Genomic DNA, 26,802 nt, shown 5'->3' on the forward strand with positions numbered 1-26,802 from the left:
TTTTAGTGCATTGCTTTTATTTTTGCCATGATAAAAAAACCTGTTGATTTCCTAATCAAGTACAATGAGCTTAAGTGTGTTTTGATCTGAGGAGTTTACAGATTTTTTTAAATATCATAATGAATACAAACAGACAAAAACACTCCTCATTGAATATCAATTTCAATGTCTTTTATCTCTTCTTGAATGTGGTACGTGATGGAGGTAAGAGGAGAGATCAACACCTACTGTAGGATGCTTAGACCTCATTTTTTTGCCGGACTGCGGCCGAGAGGTTGGCAAAACGGCCCGAGCGACCCGTGCGTGCCGTGAGACTCAGGTACTGCCTCAACAGCTGGCTGACCCGCTTCTGGTTGTTCCACTTACGGGCCGACTTGCGAATCCCTATGAAGCCGCCATAGCGCTTCTGCAGGGGCCTGCCAGAGCTCACCAGCTTTCGAAAGCCGTGGCGGCCTTTGATGAAGCCGCCAAAGCGTTTGGACAGACTAAGAGACGCGTTGCTTTCCTGGTTCTGCTCTTCTTCTGTATCCACTGCATTCTGCCCCTGCTCATCCTCCATGCTTAAGTCAACCCCCTGGTCAGAGGTGTCCTCCAATCGATCAGATCTTAACCCCTCCTCAGAAGATCGATGGCTACTGAGTGCCTGGGCTGCGTGACGGAATCGCTCCAGTGCTTCTGAATACTCCACTCCATTGTTCTTAATGTTCAATAAGGCCACAGGCTTCTCTTCATCATCTGTACGCTTTGATAACTCTTGTGATGGCAATGCAGCTACGTTGACACTCAACGCTCGATTGCACAGATCCAGGGAATGACCTGGCGATGCTAGGGCTTCACATTCCATTAGACAGACCTGCCAAGACATTAAGATCGTGGATGGGTTAGACAAATGAGTCAATACAAGAACAGAATATCACTAATAGCTCTGACAGTTGAAATGGTGAAATGATGCTGGCGACACACAAACGCTTATTGTAGACATGATCATTAAGGCCCGCCATACAAGGATTCTCAGTCACATCACATAGTGGTTGAAACACTGTATGTGGGTGGATGTAAGAATTCTAATTTGCCAATCAAAAACATTCTATTACAAAAGAAATAGAAATTGCCACTTGTGGGAAGAAACGGCTATAAAAATTCCATCACCATATACCAAACTGTTCTAACCAGGAGCGATGTGTGTATATCGGCAAATTAATCACCCGTTGCAAATGAAAGCGAGATGCCAAGGATACTCAGAGCGAGATAGCCCTGTAGGGGATGTCGATGTAATGGGTCCTGCATGTGTTTGAGTATGCGACAGGTGTAAATCTCTAAATAAATTAGTTTGCACAGTTGCACAAAAGCCTTTGTGTGTGTGTTTGCTTATTTAAAGTATAAACTAAGCTTACCTGCAGCAATTTGATGAACGTGCCACACAGCTCTAGATTTTCTGTTAGCCAAAAGCTCTACTGTATGCTTGATTGCAGACAGGATGAACCTGAGATATTTCATGTTTTATCTGCTCAACTTCATGTCATTTGTTAATATACCTCCATTCCTGCATTTCAGGTCTGCAACACATTCCAAAAAAAGTTGAGATGGGGCCAATTTAGGGCTAGTAATGAGGTGAAAAAACTCAATAATGATGTGATTCTAGACAGGTGATGTTAACAGGTGATTGTAATCATGGTTTGGTACAAAATCAGCATCCAGGAAAGGCTGAGTCTTTGATGAACAAAGATGATCAGAGGATCTCCAGTTTGTCAACAAATGCATGAGAAAATTATTAAATTGTTAAAAACAATGTACCTCAAAGAAAGATTGGAAGGGATTTGCATATTTCTCCCTCTACAATGCATAATATCATTAAACCATTCAAGGAATCGGGAGGAATTTCAGTGCGTAAAGGCCAAGGACGCAAGCTTAAGCTGAACCCCCGTGATCTTCGATCTGTCAGACGGCACTGCATCAAGAACCGCCACTTAACAATAGCTGATATAACCATATGGGTGAGGGATTACTTTGGCAAATCTTTGTCCAGCACTACAATACAGAGTTACATGCACAAATGCCATTTAAAACTTTACTGTGCAAAAAAGAAGCCTTATGTTAACCATGTCCAGAAGCGGCGTTGACTTCTCTGGGTTCTGAGGCATCTAGGATGGACCATCACACAGTGGAAACGTGTATTGTGTTCAGATGAATCAGAATTTAAGGTCTTTTTTAGAAAAACAATGGACGCCATGTGCTCCAGACCAAAGACAAAAAGGATCATCCAGACAAGTCCAACAACAAGTCCAAAAGCCAGGGTCTGTCATGGTATGGGGCTGTGTCAGTGCCCTTGACAATGGTCATTTACACTTCTGTGATGGCAGCATTAATGCAGAAAAGTACATTGAGATCTTAGAGCAACACATGCTGCCTTCAAGATGTCATCTTTTCCAGGGACGTCCATGCATAAGTGTGGTGAAAAGGAACGGCAACATTACAAAGTGGTAAATTCTTTACTGTCTCAACTTTTTTTTGGAATGTGTTGCAGGCCTGAAATGCAGGAATGGATGTTTATTAATAAATGAAATGAAGTTGAGCAGATAAAACATGAAATATCTCAGGTTCATCCTGTCTGCAATCAAATAAAAGTCAAAGTAAATGTAAGAAACTCTGTGTTTTTTTATTATTTGCATTTTCCATGCTGTCCCAACTTTCTGATTTGGGGTTGTAGATTGTGTCACCTGCATACTAATGAATGTTAACACCTATTGTGTCTATGTTTTGCCTGAAGTTACAGTTCAGCTAACTAACGACTTTCCCAAACTGTTGTTTTTACCTCTTTTGGGGGGAAAGCGGGGTGGGTCCAGGTATTAATTAGAAGGGTCAGACACCCCCCTCCCCCACACACACACACACACACACCAACCCCGCCAATCCCAGTCCTCCCTGTAAACCAAACCATGCATGAAATTACATTTTCACTTCAGCCAAAACAGGAATAATTATAACGAGAGAAACTAAGTATCCGAATAAAGACTTTGTGTAAGAGTAGAGTGGAATCACTGTAGACACAATATATGGCCAATAGTATATGGACACCTGACTATGAGCTTGCTGGAAAACTATTTCTATTCTTCTCTAGAAATGCTTTGCACAAAATTTGAAAGTGTTTGTGGGAATTTATGCCTATTCAGTCAAAAGAGCAATATCAGCGCCCAGGTGGCGCAGCAGGATATTCCGCTAGCACATCAGCACAGAGTTTCTGCACTCCTCGGTTCGAAACTCAGTGTTGCCACCGGTCGGCTGGGCGCCATCTGGCGGGCATAATTGGCAGTGCCTGCAGCAGATATTAATTGGCCACTGTATCTGCAGGGACTGTGGGTGGGTGGGTCTTCATACACTGTGTAAGGACCCTGATTGGTGGAAGAGACACCTGTGCAGAATGCAGGGATCAAATTCCTGCAATCAAATTCCAATTCATCCTAAATTCTGTCAGTAGGGCTTAAGTCTTTGTGAGGTCATTTGTTCCTTTACAACAAACTAGTCATACTATGACTTTATGGAAATGGATTTCTAAGTAGCGGAATGATTAAAGGGCCTTTTCCAAACTGTTGCCACAAAGTTAGCAGCATATAATTTACTATATAATTTGTATTATTTTATATACCTTAACCAGTGGATAAGGCTAAAACATTAGGATGGGTTTCCAGGTATTTGTAAAAACTGTTTTAAAATTGTAATTGAGTAACTTTTAACTATTTAATATGTAATTCTGAAGGATTTAAAAATGTAAAATTTTAAACAAATAAAAATTCTAATAGTGCACATGCACATGTATTGTAAAGAATCAGTAATATTAAGGACTATATCAATGTACAGTATATGTGAATACAAGGTTTTAAAGGCCTAAAAATGTTTACCCAGTTCATTTTAGCAACAGCTGCTAGATTCTCCAAACTCACTCACTCAATCACTCACTCACTTTCTTAACCGCTTATCCAATTATGGTCGTTTGGGGTGCTGGAGCGCCTATCCCAGCCTATTCAATGGGCGCAAGGCACACAGTAACACCCTGGACGGGGCGCCAGTCCATCGCAGGGCAGACACACCTACACACACCCATTCACCTATAGGGCAATTTAATGTCTCCAAGTAACCTGACTGCATGTTTTTCGATTGTGGGAGGAAACCGGAGCTTCTGGAGGAAACCCACGCAGACACGGGGAGAACATGCAAACTCCGCACAGAAAGGACCCGGACCGCTCCGCCTGGAAATCAAACACAGGACCTTCTTGCTGTGAGGCGACAGTGCTACCCACCAAGCCTGCTTAGCAAATTTATTATACAGTATATCAAATGCTCTGCCATAAACAGCTGTATATTATTTAAATAACATAGGATTGAACCTATGATTTTAGACATAAGAGAATGTAAAAGAGTTGAAGAACAGACATGAAGAGAGAATAAGCAATCACTCACCAGTGTGTCAAAAGATTGTAGTGAAGGCAGGAGAAGTCCACAGGTTAGACAGTCCTCTTGGCAGTCACTGCGACCTGGGACACACAAACTCAGGAACAAAAGGGCCCAAAAGGGTGTCTTCATGGCTTCTTCACACAAAGCACCAGAATAAAGGCTTGATTGGGGCTCGGAGGAACTGGTCACACGAAGCACTGTATGAAAAGATCAAATGCGATAGTTTAAATCAAGGGCCAATAACGTGGTATACACAACATACTGTTCTGTATGATTGTATCAAATCGTTCTACAATAACTTAATGTGACCACATATTATTTTCAATGCATTATATAAAACAGACCTTTATATTTTAAAGTTAGAATTTCTAAATAGAATAATTTAGCTTAATGCAATGTCTAAAACTATTAAAATTACAAATCAGATAATGCTTGTTTATTGAATCTTATTTCCTTATACCACATTCAGTACAATCAAAAACCTTACTTCTGGTATGATTTTAAGAAAGGACTGGTCATGGTATTGCATCATAACGAATACCTTTTGATGCAGTGACAAGGCTAGTAATTTTCCCAATTTTCCTCCCAATCTAGTTGTATCCAATTACCCGATTGCATGATGCTTCCTTTCTACTGATGCTGATCTCCACTCCTGATTGAGAAGAGCGAGACTGTCACACACACCCTCCGACACGTGTGTAGTAGCTGACTACTTTTCACCTGCACTCACTCTGATCAACACACTCTGATCAACGCATTATTCCTCGGCTCTGTGCAGGCGCCATCAATCAGCCAGCAGAGGTCGTAATTGCATCAGTTATGAGGAATTCCTATCCGGCTTCCACCCTGTATGAACAACAAGCCAATCATTGTTCATGTAGCCGCCCAGTCTAGCCGGATGGCAGAGCTGAGTTTCTCCAAAAAAAACAATAACATTTTTTGTAACTATAAACACATTTAGAATTTATTGCCTGCAACACACCCCAAAAAAGCTGCCAAAGAAACATGTTCACAACTTTTACATCACTTTCCTATTAATTACACTTTTAATTGTTTGGGATTAGACAATAATAATAGTTGCAGTTTTGCAAGTGAACACTTTTGTCTGATTCTTCAGAATCAGCTTTATCCTTGTATGTTTGCACGTACAAGGAATTTGTTTCCGGCTGTTGGTAGCTCACTAAAATATACAGACAGTATTCAAAACGCTAAGCAGACAATGTACAAATTAGCTAGTAATATATATATATATATCTGTATGACCACCTTCCTAATATTGTGTTGGTCTCCCTTTTGCTGCCCCATACGCAACAAACTGCGATGCACTGTGTATTCTGACACCTTTCTATCAGAACCAGCATTAACTTCTTCAGCAATTTGAGCTACAGTAGCTCATCTCATGGATCGGACCACACGGACCAGCCTTCGCTCCCCACGTGCATCAATAAGCCTTGGCCGCCCATGACCCTGTCACTGGTTTACCACTGTTACTTTCTTGTACCACTTTTGATAGATACTGACCACTGCAGACCGGGAACACCCCACAAGAGCTGCAGTTTTGGAGATGCTCTGAACCAGTCGTCTAGCCATCACAATTTGGCCCTTGTCAAACTCGCTCAAATCCTTACGCTCATTATGCCCATTTTTCCTGCTTCTAGCACATTAACTTTGAGGATAAAATGTTCACTTGCTGCATAACTGGTTGGTGTACATTTTCAATTGGAGACAGATCTGGGCTAAAGGCAGGAAAGTCAAGCACATGCACTCTGTGGATATGTTTGAAATCTCCTACTATATACTTTATATTCCATACTGGCCCTCGTAGTAGCATGCTGTATAATATAGACAAAAATATGCAACAAAAGCAAACCATTCTATGGGGCACACAAACATATGATGGTCCTGCCCACTTTCCACCCCCAGAGTTTAACGCTTCTGTTAAAGTCCCAAAATTTATTTAGTGGGTTTGAAAAGAAACATAGAGAAGGCAGAAAAAGGCTGGAAAGCTTTTAAGCACAGCTACCATTATAGCTTTCATTCTGGAACAGGACTTTGGAACTGGCTACCTAACGCCTACTTATATTTATTATTACTTGTACTCAGACAGCTATGAACAGCCTATCACAAATTTATAACTACCGGTATCCATAGGACTGAATACTAATAGCAGCCTTCACCTTTCCTGATTTTTCAAACATCTTGAGTAATCAGTTTGTTTGCTTTTTTCCCTTTGAGTGTTGTCTTACTGATTGCATGCAAAATTATAAGTCTATCAAATTCTGTGATTTTTGGCTTTTTGAATGGAATGATGTGATTAAAATTTGGTCTTATTCATATTAGCAAGCTTCTAACAAATTAAACTAATACAATATGTGTATGTAATACTCAAGCATGGCATTGTCCTGCTGAAACAACCATGGATTTCCTGGGAAAATATAGTACCTTGATAGCAGCATATGTCTTTCTAAAATCCCAATATATGTCTCTGCATCACTGGATTGACACATATGCAAGAAACCCATGACTTGGACACGAATGCACCCCCAAACCATGATGGATGTTAGCTTTAGGACCTTTTTGTTTATACCAGTCTGGATGACTTTTGTTTTTGGCACATTGAATGTAGATTTTGACCACACCACATGTTTTCAGGTGTCTACACACAGCCGGGTGTTTGCAGGGACACAACTAAGTATGTCTGAGAGACAAGTTGAATGGCTGAAGCCCTGTGATGGATTGGTGCATTGTCTATTATTGCCTTGTGCCCATTGTTGCCCAGCTGACCTTGCCTCAACCGGATTAATTATATTTATGTCTAATAATCCAACATTAGCATTGTGTCTCTATTATCCTATTGTAAATGATATTGACAGTATAAAGCAGTGGCAAACAGACAATAAATGAATGAATGTACACCAATCAGCCATAACATTAAAACCACCAGATTGTTTCTACACACATTGTCCATTATATCAGCTCCACTTACAATGTAGAAGCACTTTGTAGTTCAACAATTACTGACTGTAGTCCATCTGTATCTCTGCATGCTTTTTTAGCCTGCTTTCACCCTGTTCGTCAATGGTCAGGACTCTCCCAGGACCACTACAGAGTAGGTATTATTTGGGTGGTGGGTCAAATGATAAGACACAGCCGCGCTGCTGGAGTCCATTTTATCAGCTCCACTTACCATATAAAAGCACTTTGTAGTTCTGCAATTACTGACTGTAGTCCATCTGTTTCTCTGCATGCTTGGTTAGCCCCCTTTCATGCTGTTCTTCAATGGTCAGGACTCTCCCAGGGCCACTACAGAGCAGGTATTATTTGGGTGGTGGGTCAATTTCAGCACTGCAGTGACACTGACATGGTGGTGGTGTGTTAGTGTGTGTTGTGCTGGTATGAGTGGATATGACACAGCAGCGCTGCTGGAGTTTTTAAACACCTCACTGTCACTGCTAGACTGAGAATAGTCCACCAACCAAAAATATCCAGCCAACAGCGCCCCATGAGCAGCATCCTGTGACCACTGATGAAGGTCTAGAAGATGACCAACTCAAACAGCAGCAATAGATGAGCGATCGTCTCTGACTTTACATCTTCAAGGTGGACCAACTAGGTAGGAGTGTCTAATAGAGTGGACAGTGAGTGGACACAGTGGACATTGTGTCTGATCCACTCATACCAGCACAACACACACTAACACACCACCACCATGTCACCGTGTCACTGCAGTGCTGAGAATGATCCACCACCTAAATAATACCTGCTCTGTGGGGGTCCTGACCATTGAAGAACAGGGTGAAAGCAGGCTAAAAAAGTATGTAGAGAAATAGATGGACTACAGTCAGTAATTGTAGAACTACAAAGTGCATCTATATGGTAAGTGGAGCTGATAAAATGGACAGTGAGTGTAAAAACAAGGAGATTATTATACAACAAACAGTGAGCCATTTACTTATTTTATTTTTACCTTCCCACAACAACAGAATAGCCAGTGACGTCAAACATGGCCTAATGATGCATGTAAAGGGGTTTTTGTGCCATGTGCTGTTTAATTGTGCATATCCCAGCAGTGCCAGATAAGTGATCAAGGACAAAATGTTAGATCAGAGGAGTGAGACGTTTATCAATGGTGTTTGAACTGGTGCTTGATCTACACACTCTCCGGCCACTGGTCCAAATCAACATGATGGAAAAATGAGTCTTGCCCAGTGGGACTCCTTTTTATGAGCAATACAATATGGTGAAATTACTCTTTCTTAACACATGTTATGAAGGGCTAGATTAAATATTCACCATCTGTTTTTCCCCCTTTTTAAGAGTTCATTAACAAAACTCATCATATGTTTTAATTGATGCCTAAATTAGCATAGATGGCATATTGAGGAGGAAATGAGGGAGCAGGAGAGAGAGCAAGTCTGACTGACTCACTCATTCTGTCATTACACATTAGTCACCATCAAATTAGTGTCTGAACACGCATCCAGTTATGTGAAAAGTTTGCAGATCCTCAGTCAAAAATTTTTAAGACCTTTAATTCACTCTTTTCATCTTGAGTAACTGCTTTATCATGTTCTAGCTGGTGTGGAGTCTATTTTGGGAGTGCAAGGCAGGGAATACACTCACTCACTGCTTACTCATTGACAAACTTGTATCAAAAGAGAAGACGTCAGTCCACCAACTGTAAGAACAGTTAGGAATTAAAAAGTGGGCTGTTAAAATGTGCAGCATCAACTGTACCTGCTATGTCACCCATTAAAAAGACCAGGAAATGTATTTTATATCGACTAAAATAGTGAGGCAGGGTTTATTGTTGTTCTGTTGTTATCACAAATGACCAGTAAGATTAAATATCAAGTTCAGCTTTCCATTTAATATTAAAAAATAAATAATTTTCATACATCATGTCTGGTTGTAGACACCTGACTGGCTAATAGCACTAATAGGGGATTCAAACCCTGCATCCCAGTGGTAGTGGACTTGTGTAATTTACCCCTGCACCACCTGAGTACCACTTCAATTTGATTCTGTAATTTTATTTACTTGAATAAATATATTTATTGTCTTGAAACATGGGAACAAATACATGGGAAAAAATAGAGACTGCAAAGAGCAACAACTCATCACAAAGCAGGAATATACACTGGGTTGAGTGCCAATCTATCTCAAGGCAGCAGTGCAAACTGGACAAGGTACTATTGCTTTCCAAGGCATCACATATTGATTATAAAAACTTACTTGTATAGTTATTATTATAGTATCATCAATAGTCAATTTATTAATTTAGAGCAGCCAATCCACCAACATGCAAGTTTTGAGAGGAGCAAGGAAAGCAGAGTACCCTGACATGGAGTCAACATGATAAACTTAGTTGTAACCACACAGGTTACAAAGGTCATTACCACACTTCATGATTCATTGTTTCATTTTTTCTAATATGGTATTATAATAAAGTGCTTTATTATGATCAGGGTCACATTGGATCCAGAGCCTACCAAGAATATAAGTTCGACAGGCCGCTTATTCTTTCCAAAGTCTATTTACAGTACTTACTAACCCATTGTCATACCCACTAACTCACTCACTCACTCACTCACTCACTCACTCACTCACTCACTCCTAAGGGCAAGAGTAGCCAAAATCAACTGGCATATATTTTAGAATTGGAAAAAACCCTGAGAAGACCCACACATATAAATAACTCAAATCCAGTTTCCAGGGCCTTGGAGCTGTTCAGCACCAACGCTACCTGCTGCACCATTTTTCCACCACAAGTAGTCAGCACAGTACATATTTATACATATTTTACATTATTTGTTGTCGTTTTCAGTGTGTATTCACTTCAGGACAGTGGTGATTTAAAGACAGTGGTTTTTACTATTTATATAAGTATTTAAATATGTAATTCCATGGTTTAAACTTTATTTGAAATATTATTATATTGTTGTTGTTACATACAGTTTTAAACACAATAAGGACGGACAGTTGTCACTAATTTGACTTTTATTAATTAGCACTTTATATGCTCAGTGCTATGAAACAGTTTCTCAGACACTGAACCGGGAACAACTAATAGGCCACAAAGCCCTAACTAAACATTAAATATAGATAAATCAGATGTGGTGATGACTTAACCAACAGCCCAAAGTATGAATTCTGAGTTCTGCTAAATAAGAGACAAATCAAACCTGAAAGAAGGATCTAGAATTTTGTACCACTGAATAGTCTATGGGTGGCACGGTGGCTCGGTGGGTAGCACTGTCACCTCAAAGCAAGAAGGTCCTGGGTTCAATCCCCAGGCAGGGTGGTCCGGGTCCTTTCTGTGTGGAGTTGGCATGTTCTCCCCCTGTCCTCGTGTGTTTCCTCCGGGAGCTCCGGTTTCCTCCCACAGTCCAAAAACATGCAGTCAGGTTATTTGGAGACACTGAATTGCCCTATAGGTGAATGGGTGTGTGTATGTGTATGTGTGTCTGCCCTGCGATGGACTGGCGCCCCATCCAGGGTGTTACTGTGTGCCTTGCGCCCATTGAAAAGCTGGGATAGGCTCCAGCATCCCCCGCGGCCCTAATTGGATAAGCGGTTAAGACAGTGAGTGAGTGAATAGTCTAGCATATTCCACATACTTTCTCACTTATTTACAGTTTTCACTCTCACTCACTCACTTTCTTAACCGCTTATCCTATTAGGGTCGCAGGGGGGTGCTGGAGCCTATCCCAGCTTTTTAATGGGTGCGACGCACACAGTAACACCCTGGGTGTGGCGCCAGTCCATCACAAGGCAGACACAAATACACACACACATACACACACCCATTCACCTATAGGGCAATTAGTGTCTCCAATTAACCTGACTGCATGTTTTTGGAGGAAACCGGAGCTCCTGGAGGAAACCCACGCAGACACGGGGAGAACAGGCAAACTCTGCACAGAAAGGACCCGGACCGCCCTGCCTGGGCATTGAACAAAGGACCTTCTTGCTGTGAGGCGACAGTGCTACCCACTGAGCCACCATGAGAGTTTTCAGTACTATAAAAAGGAAAGGTGTTATATATACAGGCAGTTCTTGAATATACTCACATTTCTAAATGTCATTACCTACTTGTAAATAACCTTACTTGTAAATTATCTCTATTGCACAAATTTTTATCGCTGCTATATTGTTTATTTTATTCTATGTTTATATATAATATACCTTTTCTATTTTTTACTTAGTCTGTCAGTGTACCATACTGTACATCCTCATTGCACACTTTGCCTGATGTTGTACTGTTCATCCTGCTGCTATATTGTTTATTGTTTATTATACGTTTCGATATAGTGTACCTTTTTATTATTTAACTTGTATGTATGTTGACACCTGCACCAAAAGAAATTCCTTGTACATCTGGTACTTGGCAAATAATAAAGATTCTGATTCTGATTCTGATGTTCATGCTTAAAAAGTACATTGAAAATAATTATATTTGTTTAAAAAAAGTGTTGTGTCCCATATGTTTCTTTGGTGAGTTTATGATAATAAGTGAATAGCAGTTCAATTGTTAAGGTACTGGACTAGTAATCAGAAGGTCATTGGTTCTAGCCTCAGCACCGCCAGGTAGGCACAAATGTTCAAAATGGAAATGATTTACACGGAAGGGACATAAGGCCATGCAAAGTTTTGCACTAAGCTATACATTCACAGCTGACTGAAAAATGCTGTCTGTTCTCTTAAACTTTTTCTTCAGTGAACAAAAATGTAAATGTCCAATAATATGAGAATTGCAGTGAGGTCAGTTTTATGGGAGCATTATCAAAAAGTGTTTTACACCTAATTAAATCTCACACACCATTAATGTAGCTCAATTAATTGTCTAAAACGTGACTTGATGGAAATTCTTTTTTCCCGCACTATAATCTCTGAATGATGTTCTTGGAGATAATAAGGAAATTAAAAGCACACAGTATAAGTTCACTGTGAGAGAAAAATACTATTAAAATACAAACACTATTTCTGGGAAAGTTGAAACATTTAGTAAAATGCAGTAAAAATAAGAATCTGTGATTTGTTTTTTTCTCTTGAATCTTTATTTAACTGACAAGCTGAAAGAAAAGATTTCCAATGTTTTCAATGATCAGCTTCATTGTACTTTGTAAATATAAACACCTTTAGTTATAGTGTTTTGAGACATTCCACAATAAGCAGGTGAATTGGAAAGAGGTGAGGGAATCATGATTGGGTATATACACTGATCAACCATAGCAAACAACTGTCCATTTTATCAGCTCCTCTTACCATATAGAAGCACTTTGTAGTTCTACAATTACTGACTGTAGTCCATGTGTTTCTCTGCATGCTTTGTTAGCTCCCTTTAATGCTGTTCTTTAATGGTCGGGACCCCCACAGGACCACCACAGAGCAGGTATTATTTAGGTGGTGGATAATTCTCAGCACTGCAGTGACACTGACATGGTGGTGGTGTGTTAGTGTGTGTTGTGCTGGTATGAGTGGATCAGACACAGCAGTGCTGCTGGAGATTTTAAATACCGTGTTCACTCACTGTCCACTCTATTAGACACTCCTACCTAGTTGGTCCACCTTGTAGATGTAAAGTCAGAGACGATCGCTCAGCTATTGCTGCTTTTTGAGTTGGTCTTCTAGACCTTCATCAGTGGTCATAGGATGCTGCCCATGGGGCACTATTAGCTAGGTATTTTTGGTTGGTGGACAAATCACCAGCAGTGACAGTGAGGTGTTTAAAAGCTCCATCAGCATTGCTGTGTATTATCTACTCATACTAGCACAACACACACTAACACACCACCACCATGTCAGTGTCACTGCAGTGCTGAGAATGATCCATCACTCAGATAATACCCCCTCTGTGGTGGTCCTTGGAGAGTCCTGGCCATTGAAGAACAGGGTGAAAGGGGGCTAACAAAGCATGCAGAGAAACAAATGTAGAACTTCAAAGTGCTTCTATATGGTAAGTGGAGCTGATAAAATGGACAGTGAGTGTAGAAACAAGGAGGTGGTTTTAATGTTGTGGCTGATCAGTGTATAAGGATTCAGCCTTTACAAGCAATGACGGGTTTAGGCTCACCACTTTGTGCCATACTTCATGAGAGAATTGTCAGTCAGTTAAAAAAGAACATTTCTCAACACAAGATTGCAAATAATGAAGGTTTTTCACCATCTACTGTATAAAATATTGTGAAAGCATTCTGGGAATCCAGAACAAATCTTGGTTGTGTAGGGAAGCCGGAAACCACTGTTTAAAATACGTGATCTTTGGCGCACAGGTGGCACAGCGGTAAGACACAGTAGCACATCAGAACTGACATTTCGAACTAGAACTAGCTCTGCCATCCGGCTGGGCTGGGTGCCTACATGAACAATTAGCTGTTGTTCATACAGGGTGGGAGCCGGACAGGGAACTCCTCATAACTGATGCAATTATGACCTCTGCTGGCTGACTGATGGCGTCTGCACAGAGAAGAGGAATAATGCGTTGATCAGGGTGTGGCTCTCCAGACACAAAGCTGATCCGCATATGAACTAGCCTCGTGCAGGTGAAAAGATGCAGTCGGCTACTGCACACGCATCGGAGGGGGCGTGTGTCAGTCACGCTCTCCTCAATTGGTGCGGGGATCTGCATCAGTAGAGAGGAAGCGTAATGTAGTTGGGTAATTGGATGTGCAAAAATCTGGAGAAAAAGGGAAGAAAATGCATAAACAAAAATATGTATATATAAAAAAAGAAAATGTGTGACCTTCGAAAACTCAGATGACGTTGCATGAGGAGCTGCCATGCTACTATGCTAAATATAACCACATGGACTCGGGAGTACTGTAGAAAGCCATTGTTACCCAACACAGTCCTACATTGCATCAAGAAATGCAACCTGAAACTCAAAGAGAAAACCATACATCAGTTCTATGCAGAAACGCCTCAGAGTTCTCCAATAGACTAAAAGACAGTGGAAATGTGTGCTGTGGTCAGTTCTCAGTTCTCCATGCCAAAGATGAAAAGGACCTTCCAGTGAAAGATGCAAAAGTCACCATCTGTCATGTTATGGTGGTGCATCAATGCCCATGGCATGAGTGACTTGCATACATGTGAAGGTACTATTGACATACAGGGGTTGGACAAAATAACTGAAACACCTGTCATTTTAGTGTGGGAGGTTTCATGGCTAAATTGGACCAGTCTGGTGGCCAATCTTCATTAATTGCACATTACACCAGTAAGAGCAGAGTGTGAAGGTTCAATTAGCAGGGTAAGAGCACAGTTTTGCTCAAAATATTGCAATGCACACAACATTATGGGTGACATACCAGAGTTCAAAAGAGGACAAATTGTTGGTGCACGTCTTGCTGGCGCATCTGTGACCAAGACAGCAAGTCTTTGTGATGTATCAAGAGCCACGGTATCCAGGGTAATGTCAGCATACCACCAAGAAGGACAAACCACATCCAACAGGATTAACTGTGGACACAAGAGGAAGCTGTCTGAAAGGGATGTTCGGGTGCTAACCCGGATTGTATCCAAAAAACATAAAACCACGGCTGCCCAAATCACGGCAGAATTAAATGTGCACCTCGACTCTCCTGTTTCCACCAGAACTGTCCGTCGGGAGCTCCACAGGGTCAATATACACGGCCGGGCTGCTATAGCCAAACCTTTGGTCACTCGTGCCAATGCCAAACGTCGGTTTCAATGGTGCAAGGAGCGCAAATCTTGGGCTGTGGACAATGTGAAACATGTATTGTTCTCTGATGAGTCCACCTTTACTGTTTTCCCCACATCCGGGAGAGTTACGGTGTGGAGAAGCCCCAAAGAAGCGTACCACCCAGACTGTTGCATGCCCAGAGTGAAGCATGGGGTGAATCAGTGATGGTTTGGGCTGCCATATCATGGCATTCCCTTGGCCCAATACTTGTGCTAGATGGGCGCGTCACTGCCAAGGACTACCGAACCATTCTGGAGGACCATGTGCATCCAATGGCGGTGCCGTGTATCAGGATGACAATGCACCAATACACACAGCAAGACTGGTGAAAGATTGGTTTGATGAACATGAAAGTGAAGTTGAACATCTCCCATGGCCTGCACAGTCACCAGATCTAAATATTATTGAGCCACTTTGGGGTGTTTTGGAGAAGCGAGTCAGGAAACGTTTTCCTCCACCAGCATCACGTAGTGACCTGGCCACTATCCTGCAAGAAGAATGGCTTAAAATCCCTCTGACCACTGTGCAGGACTTGTATATGTCATTTCCAAGACGAATTGACGCTGTATTGGCCGCAAAAGGAGGCCCTACACCATACTAATAAATTATTGTGGTCTAAAACCAGGTGTTTCAGTTATTTTGTCCAACCCCTGTATATTAAGGCATATATTAAGATTTTAGAGAGACATATGCTGCCATTAAAGTGACTTCTTTCCCCAAGAAGTTTATGATTATTTCAGCAAGACAATGCCAGGCTTCATAATGCATGTGCTACAGTGGGGCTTTGTTGACACAGAGTGTGTGTTCCTGACTGGCCTGCCTGCAGTCCAGATCTGTCTTCTATTAAAAATGTATTAAAATAATAAAACGGAGAATCAAACAATGAAAGTCTCGTATCAAGCAAGGATTCAGAAAAGAATTCCACATTGAAATATGCAACAATTAGTGTCCTGAATTCCCAAACCAGTAAAAATAGGAAAGCAGATGGAACTCACTGGTAAACATGTCTTTACTCTAACTTTTTGGAGTGTGTTGCAGGCATCAAATTTTAATTATGCTAATATATACAAAATACAATGTGTCACCAATCAAGCCTCCTTGTGCTCCAGGAGCACATGTTGGAGAAGGTTTGTTTAGGCTGTCAAGCCTACTAGTTTTCTCTTCCGATTGGACTGAAGCCAATGAACCACAGCTGCTCCTCGTTTTAGGTGAAATGCTGAAGGTATTTAAGGAAGCAGCTGCGGGTCGTTCGGTGGAGGCTATTTTGACTTCTCATGATTTTGGGTTGATGCTCATGTTGGTTTGTCATATTCAGAAGTCTTGTTCATGTTCCTTGTTAGTAAGTGTTAGCTTAGCAAAGGGTTTAGGATTGTTTAGGTTCAAGTTTCTGGTGTTTAGATTAGCTTTAGCATTAGTGTTAGCATTTAGGTTAGCTTTAGCGTTGTTCATGGTTAGATTAGTGTTGGCATTTAGCATTTGGATTAGTATTTAGTTTAGGGCATTTGTTAGTGTGTCTGGTCTTGTGCAACCTGTCTTGTGTCTTGTTGTTATTAAATATGTTTTTGTTAAGCATCTCTGTGTGTGTGTGTGTGTCCGCCAACTCGTCTAGCCCAATTAGTTACACAGTGAAGTTAATCAGTGAAACATTGGAAATCCTTTCTTTTAAGGTTTCTTAGTAAAATAAATATTCTAATATTTTTATTGCATTTTACAAATTGTCCCAACTTCTTTGGAAAGATGAGTTATTCTCCCAGCTTTCAAATACTCCAGTGTTGTGTTGGAGTTAATTGCCTAAACGTACACACTGCACTAATGTACTGGGTGTACTGATGGTGGAAAATGAATTACATGGTGAACAGTGAAGGTCAGTAACGCGTTACTTAGTAACGCGTTACTTAGTAACGCGTTACTCTGACCGCATTTTTCAGTAACGAGTAATCTAACGCGTTACTATTTCCAATCCAGTAATCAGATTAAAGTTACTTATCCAAGTTACTGTGCGTTACTATTTTTGTCATTTTCCTTAGTAAAAAGATATACAGTACAGGCCAAAAGTTTGGACACACCAGCCAAAAGTTTGGACACACCTTCTCTTCAATGTTTTTTCTTGATTATTTTTATTTTCTACATTGTAGATTAATACTGAAGACATCCAAACTATGAAGAATTATGTAGTGAACCAAAAAGTGTTAAACAAACCAGAATATGTTTTATATTTTACCAACTCTACCTCTGCACAACCCAACTGATGGTCTCAAACACATTAAAAAAGCAACAAATTCCAAAAATTCACTCTAGACAAGGCACAAACATTCATTGAAAACCATTCCAGGTGGAAACCTAATAAAGCTGGTTGAGAAAATTTCAAAGAGTGTGCAAATCTGTCATTAAAGCAAAAGATGGCTACTTTGAAGAATCTAAAATATAAAACATATTCTGGTTTGTTTAACGCTTTTTTGTTTACTACATAATTCCATATGTGTTCCTTCATAGTTTGGATGTCTTTAGTATTAATCTACAATGTAGAAAATTTTAAAAAATTAAGAGAAACCACAGGAATGAGAAGGTGTGTCCAAACTTTTGGCCTGTACTGTATATTTGCTTTCTTCTTGTGTGACGTCTGGCCTATGCGACAGTTAAGTCATGGGCTGCGTCCGGAATCGGTTACTTACAGAGTGTGCACTAGATTGGAGGAAGTGTGCACTACTCGGCCAACGCCGAGTGATGACGTGGGGACGTGATGACGTAATATCACCATGGTTACAGACTCATTACAAATCCCACTCACCAAAATGTAGGATATTTATCGTCTTTTTGTTATTTATTTGTCTTTAAAAATGTTATTTTATTTATCTTACTTACACTTTAGTACTGTACTGCTTAAGGAGTATCATAGCCCTTCCCCATGGTAATTTATTGACTGTGTTGGTGCCACTGTGGCTGCCTGACTGGGTCAAGTTACCATGGCAATTTGTTGTTGACCCTCCCCCTTGACCCATTAATATACCCATCTGATTAGTAGGTGAGTGTACCCCCTTCTCCCCCCTCCCTGTCCCTATCCCCCATGATCAAGATTCCAAATGTCACTGACAGGAGAAGTGTGAGGTGCCAAGAGAATTAAGAGAGAAGGATTTATTTACAGAAGATGAGTGCATGGAAGACAAGTGATATTTGGATGCATTTTCATGCAGTCAAGATGTCAGTACAAGTGACTCAAGTGAACCGGATCACATTACTGAGTGACTCAGAATAACCAGAGTCCATAAAATGAACCGAATTTACCACCACTACTTTCCTCTGTGCACATGGGGTTACTGCACATGGGGTTACTGAGGATACCTCCCAAAACATTCAACAACAAAAAATTAAACTGATCATAAGTTTGAATGAGTATAAATGAGTTACTGTGTTGCTATGTGATGAATTAACTTCCTGTCTAGGGTGTAAGCACAACTTGTCTTACAGGTCCTGGAATCTAAGTTCCTTTATGGTGTGCTTGATGAAATGTAAGGTTTTACAGAAAGCTGCTAATAAATTATTTGTGTATTACATTTACTTGTAATGCAAAAGCCCAGCAGATTAGCTACCTTAAAAACATGGAATACCTTGAAATACAGTTGTGGCCCAGTGGTTAAGGTACTGGACTTGTAATTTAAAGGTTGCTAGTTAAAGCCCCACCACTGCCAGGTTGCCACTGTTAGACCCTTGAGCAAAGTCCTTAACCCTCAATTGCTTAGACAATATACTGTCACAGTACTGTAATTGTGTACTGTAAGTTTTAGAAAAACTTGCCAACCTGATTTAGTAATGCCGATTTCCTATAAACAAGGATGATTTAGGAATTTCTCAATGAAGGCCTAATGTTTGTTCTCTTCTTTGATCCTAAGGTTGGGCAGCTTCATATTTGGACCTGCGTGGTCATTCCATGCAATAGAACCTGCAACTGATTCAAAATCAGTTGGGTCAACTCTTTACAAGTTGTTTTACATTCTCACCTAAATGTAGTATCTGTTTTGGCTTGCTGTCTCTGTAGATACATGCATACAAAAGTCCCTGACTACATAAAGATAAACCCCCTTCATACTCTTTGAGTGTCAAGTATGACTTGACTTGACTTGTTTAGTCCTTGTGATTCAAGGAAAACAAGCATTGTAATTCCTTTCTGTACTGGCCTTCTCTCTCTCTCTCTCTGTCTTATGCTGTCATTAAATGAATATGGCCTAAGTGCTTGTTCTCTCCTTGATCTTAAGATGGGGTTTTGCATTTCATGCAATAGATCCTGCAACTGATTCAAAATCAGTTGAATTAAATCTACACAAGTTCTCTCAAATGCAGTATCTGTTTTGGCTTGCTGTCTCTGTAGAAGCATGCATACAAAGCCAAAAATAGGCAAGTCCCAGACTCCATAAAGGTAAACACCCTTCATACTCTTTGAGCCTCAAGCATGACTTGACAGACAGCCTTTGTGATTCAAGGAAAACAAGCATTATAATTCGTTTCTATACTGGCCTTCTCTCTCTTTGTCTTATTCTGTTGTTAAATAAATATGGCCCAAGTGCTTGTTCTCTCCTTGATCTTAAGATAGGGCAACTTCAACTTTATACCTGCAGGATCATTTCATGCAATAAATCCTGCAACTAATTCAAAGTCAGTTGGGTTCATTCTTTACAAGTTGTTTCACATTCTCTCCCAAATGCAGTATCTGTTTTGACTTGCTGTCTCTGTAGATGCCTGCATACAAAGCCAAAGATTGTCAAGTCCCTGACTACATAAAGATAAACACCCTTCATACTCTTTGAGCGTCAAGCATGACTTGACTTGACTTGTGTAGCCCTTGTGATTCAAGGAAAACAAGCATCGTAATTATTTTCTGTACTGACCTTCTCTCTCTCTTTGTCTTATGCTGTTGTTAAATGAATATGGCCCAAGTGCTTGTCCTCTCCTTGATCTTAAGATTGGACAATTTCAGTTTTGGACCTGCGGGGTCATTCCATGCAATAGATCCTGCAACTAATTCAAAATCAGTTTAATTAATTCTACACAAGTTCTCTTTCTGATGCAATACCCTTTTGGCTTGCTGTCTCTGTAGATACCTGCATACAAAGCCAAAAATGGACAAGTCCCCGACTACATAAAGGTAAACCCCCTTTATACTCTTTAAGCCTCAAGCATGACTTGATTTGATTCAGCCAGCCTTTGTGATTCAAGGAAAACAAGCATTGTGGCTCTTTTATATACTCGCACACTCTCTTCCTCTTTGTCTCATGCTGTTGTTAAATGAACAAGGTTTCAGTTTAATTTAAAATTACTTCGGAAAGACATCTAGTAAATTCTGTAAATGTAAATGTTTGGAGCACTCACTATTACTACACCTCAATAAATAGCCGTAAGTTCCGCAGTACCAGTGACATAAAAATTAACAGTGTTTGTATGCTGCATTCTATAGGTTTCTTCTAGAGCTCCACAAAAACTATAAGCCCCCACCACGTTCCTGAGGGGAGGAGCTGTGAAATGATGAATCTAAGGCAATCTTAATCCAATTAAAGTAGTCTGTTCACCTTTTCCCACTGGGAAACCAACTGATCCTATCACCTCCAGGGTAAACAGACTGTTCCATTTTTGTTCTAAGCCTGCAATAAGACCTGCAATCAGACGCTAGATCGCACTTCGTCCCAGGCAAGCAAATATGTCCACCATATGACATACGTCCAGCTTATACTGTTTGTGTGTGTGAAGCAATGGCTTTCTTATTCCTCAAATCTGTTTCTCCCTCTGATCATTTGAAATGAAATGCACTTAATTTTATGTTTATTACATAGTAAATGATGGCCCACCTGTTTTCCCACTTTCGTTTTGCCTTTCGCGACGGCATCACATTCTAATCATCAAACCTATCACTATCATAACCATTTTCATTTTAAAATGGGTGCATGCACTCAGTTACCTTAATTGAGTATGCAATAACAGCTTAAGGGCAGCAATGATTTTACTCTCCACTGGCAAATCAGCGATTATTCTATTATACCACAAGAAAAGTAGGGATTCTATCAAAAATAGAAGGAATATGGGGCTGTTTGATAGGCCATTTGCAAAGACATTTAAAAAGTGAAAACTTAGTTTTCTGCAATAGGAAACAAGGAAAATTGCTTTGTTTTTAAAAAATACATCTTAAAATGACAGATTTTGAGCTGCAGCGAGCTACAGTGAAGGCCAAAAGTTTGGGACCAGTAGTGAAAATGTTTCTATATTTCCTGTTTTTGTATTTTTACAGTCTTTCATTACAATTCATGTAATTAAAATCATGAAAATAAATGACTTTCAGAATTTCCTATTATTTTGCACAACTGAAAAGCAAGTAAGCGCATTTGTGAAATGTATCATGTCTATTACTTTATACAAAAGATCAAATCGTCTTATAATTTCAGTTAAAGCACATGCTTAGACAGCTTAAACTTGGATTTAATCTAGGCACCTAGGTTGCGCAGCGGGATATTCCACTAGCACACCAGTGCCGAGATTCTGAACTTGGCGTTGCAGCAGACACTTGGCGATGCAGCTAGTGCGGGATGCCGGAATATGTGGGTGTGTAAGGACCTTGATTGGCAGATAGAGACACGCCTGTGCTGAGTGCATGGGTGAAAAAGGGTTCCGCTAAGGGCTGTGCACGGGTCGGAGGAGGCATGAGCAGCAATATACCTACCTCGACTGCAATCAGGGATCCCCCAACAGCGGAAGACAAATTGACTACTCTAAAAATTGGGAGACAAGGCATAAACAAAATAGAAAAAAAAAAAATAAGGACATCCGCAATACTCTGAAGATTCTGAACACCCCGGTAACCTGCTACCGGTTGTCTGGGCGCCATCTGGTGGGCACAATTGGCCACCATGTCTGCTGGGTGGGAAAATAACCGGACTAAGTGGGCGGGGTCTTCAAACGATGTGCAAGGACCCTGGTTAGCAGACTGAGGCACCTGTGCTTTAGTGAATGAGCCTCATGTGCAAATCCACTAAATCACAGACGTAAAAAAAGGGGTCCACAAGGACACAAGGCAAATATACCCTCCTCGAACGCAATCGGGATACCCAGCGGCGGAAGACAGACTGACTATGCTAAATCAGGAGAAAAAGGGAGAAAATGCATAAATAAATAGAAAAAAAAAATTCTTCTTTTACTTAAAAAGTTGTACAGATTATAAAAAAGCTTGTAAAAACATTGCATTATACTAAAGAGAAATGCTAAATTAAAGCATTTTTACTAGTGACTTTTGGCCCCAACTATATACAGTATATAGAACATATTTTATAGTGGATGAGCAAAGCTGATTTTTTAAACAAAAAGATGTTTCCCTTTTCTTCAAATATGACCCATGTTCAATTGGCCAACCCACAGTATATTCAAATAAATATAGTATTTCCATGATTTTAGATAAAAGTTGTATACTTTAATCTAAGAGACATATGTCATGAAAATCTTGGGATTCCAAAGATGTCTACAAGTAATCTTTTTCTGTGTCTAAATAATTAATCATTTGGTGTTCATCATTTGGTGGTGTACAACCTTTTTTTGCACCACGGACCAGTTTCATATAAGATATAATTTCACGGACCGCAGGGGGGCAGGAGAATTTAAAATAGAATAACTATGAAATGGAAAATCAGTGTGAATCCTGAGCTTTTTTTGCTGCAACATGACGCTGCTCCCACCTAGTGGTGATTGGAGACAATAACACCCAAAGAGTATTGAAAATGTCATTGCTCTTGTAGCAACCTCTAATTATTTATTTTTTCTGTGTGGCCTGATTATAAATGACCCACAGACCGGTACCGGTCCACAGCCCGGTGGTTGGGGACCACTAATGTACAACATTCTAAAACTTCAGTGCCCATACACATCTGCAGAGAGGAAATCTGTCCACGTGGTTAAATGTAATCTAAGAACCACAAAAATCCTCCTAGAATGTAAAAGATATGTCTTTAGTCATGAGCTTTACATTTGCTCTGGGTTTTAGGCTCCCATGCCAAAAAAGCCCTGTCCTTCTGATTTTTTAGTCAGTGTGATCAGAAGCAAACTTCATTCAAGCTTCTATGTGCCATTTTTGAACCAGTAGCCTATAAGCCCATGGTGATAAAGCCTGTTGACTGTGTACAGTGTAATCCATCTACATTATCCTACTTTTTAAGGATGTGCAGACATTCTGTAAACTGAGTGACTCATACAGTACAGTATCTTTAGTTCTGACTTGAACATTTAAGTATTCATAATATAGTATTGTACAGGGTGAGTCCAATTTAAATGGTACTGTTGCTCACTGGTTTTTGTGTGTTGAACATGATGGTAAACAGGTTGAGACTGTCCTGTATATCGTCTTACACATATGAAGTATGCTTTGTAAATAAATGGTTTCTGTCATTCAAGTGTTAACATAATTTTGACTCACCTTGTATATGACTGATTCTTTAAATATTTTAGATTATTCAGCCATTTACATAAGGGAGCAAATTTTAACCTCCTGATATTTCTGTATGGGTAATTCTTATTAAGCTGGATCTGCTATTCTTAAACAAAGCATGTTAAAAATACTACTAACAGATATTTAATTCTTAATGTGATGAAACCAAAAAAACTTCCAATCACTGCAAGCTGTGTGTGTATAACATTCATTTTGTACAAAGGGGCATTTTATCTTTTTTTTAATGTGCTGATGTAATTATCACCTTTTCCAGTTATTCTCGTGAGAATATATTAATTCTTGAATGTGTAAGCATAACACCAGCCTCCCGAGGGACTTTTTTATTAAATGCTCATCACAGACCGGACACTAAATTTAGGACCAAGGAGATAGGAACAAATGCTGCAGTGCTAATATGCTCTTGACAGTCAGAGCCTGAAATGCATGATTAGCTTCCTGATGGGAAAAAAATTACAGCTTTCATTCCTGTCAGTTTGGCTGCGTGGAGAAGAAATATCCCTTTTGAATAACCAAGCAAATTCCAGGACGTGCTCTGCTTTAAATTTTAATTTAAAGCTTTTAAAATTATGTTTAATTGACTTAGGGTATCTGTCTTATGAGTGAGTAATGTGGATGAGAATATTTAAGGCTCTGCTGCATGTTGCACATTCTTTATAAATCTAACCTGTTTCAATAAATATGTTCATTTTTTAATAAATGAATGAATTGTTAATCATTCCCAATTTTAATGGTAAGACATTGTGACATCATAAAACAATGTCGTATTAAATATTAATAATAATAATAAACATCCAGAGCCTATGCTCCAGAAACACAGGATACAGCACGAAGCATAGAGTTGATCCAGCACACCCCTTTTAACAAAATTCTTAAACAAAAACACTTAGGGCCAATTTAGAGTAACTACCTACTGGCATGTTTTTTTTTTAAATGTTATTTGAGAACAGGCCAAACTTACTTTCATACAGAATGTAACTGAAGCCAAAAATCGAATCCCTGACCTTTGAGCTGCACATCACCAACACGACCTCCTGTGCCTGAACGCTGCACACCATAAATAAAGAGGCTTTGGAATGATTTCAGATATTGAATGAATGTCAATCATTGATTTTAAGTTTGAATTCTCTGTTAATGTGATGTAAATGGAAAAATGGCACACTTCATGCCATCATAAAAAAAACTGAAATGAGTGCCAAAGCAGAAAATGTTCAGCCATTCTTATTATTGCTACACTGTTAATGAAGAGGTTCCCGGCAGTGCATTTGCATTATGTTTCATTTAGAGGCAGCAAAGTGCTCGAATGTGGAATTAGGCACAATCTGAGGAATTATTATGTGCATTATTTTTTGCTGTTCATCATTTGTTGTACTAGATATTCAAGGGAAAATAGTCATAACAGATTATTTAAGATAACTTTTCACAGCATTAATATGAGGTTGCAATTCCCCAATAAATAAAAAATGATAATTTAACAATTACATGGGCATATCAATGCGATTTGATTCAACAAGTGTATGTCACAGAAAAGATCAGGGTAATACATAATAAAACATCATATATTCTCATGGTTTATTTATTTATATTTTTTTTTAAAAAGTGTTAAAACAGCCTGTCATTATACAACCTTTACAAGAATTAAATTCAATCCAAAATTTCCTTCTGGCCAAAGATTTGTATGACAACTTGATGGATTAGAAATGATTGAGCATGGTACCTGAACTGACTTAAAATCATAACTCATATTATACACTGTTCTTTCATTCTCATTCAGTATTTAAGGTTTTTTTTAGATATATATTTTTCTAATATTTAGTCCTTATAATGTAATGTTTGTACAGTCTGTTTAACACCAGGCCAAAATAAAGTGTTTTAATAAGTAAGCCTTTTTAAACATCCATTTAAACCATCCTAAAATACTCATGAAGGAGTTTTAATTTGCAACACTACTATTTAAATGGTTTTGATGTTAAATTACTTTATTTACTTTTTTTTACATTTTAAATGTATTTGATATTAAACAGGTGCAATATCTGACATTTTCGGGGTCTGAATAGTAAAAAAAAAGTATTTGTACATTTTGGACTTATAAATAAAGAACTAATGACCTAGTCACTATATGGCACTGTAAGGTCACCTGCTGCTCAAAAACATTGTATAAATACTTTTACATAAAAAGGCATGTAAACAATATTTTAAGATGAAAGATGAAATAAAAGCTTCCAGATTTTGTCAAAATTTAAGGTTTACTGCAGATCTGTTTAATTTCTGTATATATGTAACAATTGTTTTAGGTGCCATTGACAAACCATAATTTTCCAGTTTCATTTATTATTATGTATAATAAATATTTAAATAATAACACTGGAAATATTACCTAAATCACTTGTTACTGAGACATCCTTAGTGTAAATGTCAACCAAGTTAGAGGTAAAAAAGAAAACATATGACTAATTAAAAAAAGTCTTATTTAAAGAACTGTCCTGTCTTTTAAAATGATCATCAGTAAAACCACTGCACTGATGTTAGTTAACACTTCTGTTGGGTAAAAAAATATAACCGGAACAAAATGTAACTGTAAATATTAACTACACAGATAATTGTGTTGATGAGTAAACGTGATGAACATTCTGATGTGTAATGTTAAGATAAGATAAGACTTTATTGATCCCCTTGGGGAAATTAACTTGTTACAGCAGTATGAAAGAAAGGAGGTAAATACAGAATACAGAAAAAATACAACTAAGTGAAAAACCTTGAAAAAAGAAGCTGCTAGGCAAAAAATGCCTATTTACACTAAAAGGATTCCCTTTAAAAACAAGGGATGTACTTATATTATCGTGAATATAATATATATCAAAAAATGAATAATAAATTGCATATTGAACTTTTTGTATTGCCAGTAGATATGAGTGATATATTACATGTTGTAGTAAGCCCTGATGGCTGTTGAAACTCCAACAAAAAAAGAACAGCACTATCCCTCCATAAGTAGATATTTATGCACATTAGTATATATCCAGAGTACATCCTAGATTTGAACCCTATTGTAATCTTACACAAACAACAAGTAGGAGAAGGTGCCCAGCCTTACCTGTGCAGGAGAAGGTGTTTCGAACGTTCCACTTACTCACACTGACTGTCAAAGTCAAGCAGCAGTGTCCAATCGCAGCCTCTG

General features: G+C 39.2%; 1 protein-coding gene across 1 annotated transcript; it reads right to left on the reverse strand.

Moving 5' to 3' along the window:
• On the reverse strand, nt 1-26,802 carry pnocb (prepronociceptin b). Its single transcript, XM_063001250.1, has 3 exons — nt 26,719-26,802; nt 4,456-4,646; nt 1-853 (listed from the first exon to the last, which is right to left on the reverse strand). Exons 2-3 carry the CDS (start codon nt 4,576-4,578, stop codon nt 239-241), a joined length of 738 nt encoding a protein of 245 aa, XP_062857320.1. The 5' UTR covers nt 4,579-4,646; nt 26,719-26,802; the 3' UTR covers nt 1-238.

This window comes from Trichomycterus rosablanca, chromosome 9 (assembly GCF_030014385.1).
Source record: "Trichomycterus rosablanca isolate fTriRos1 chromosome 9, fTriRos1.hap1, whole genome shotgun sequence".
NCBI lineage: Eukaryota > Metazoa > Chordata > Actinopteri > Siluriformes > Trichomycteridae > Trichomycterus > Trichomycterus rosablanca.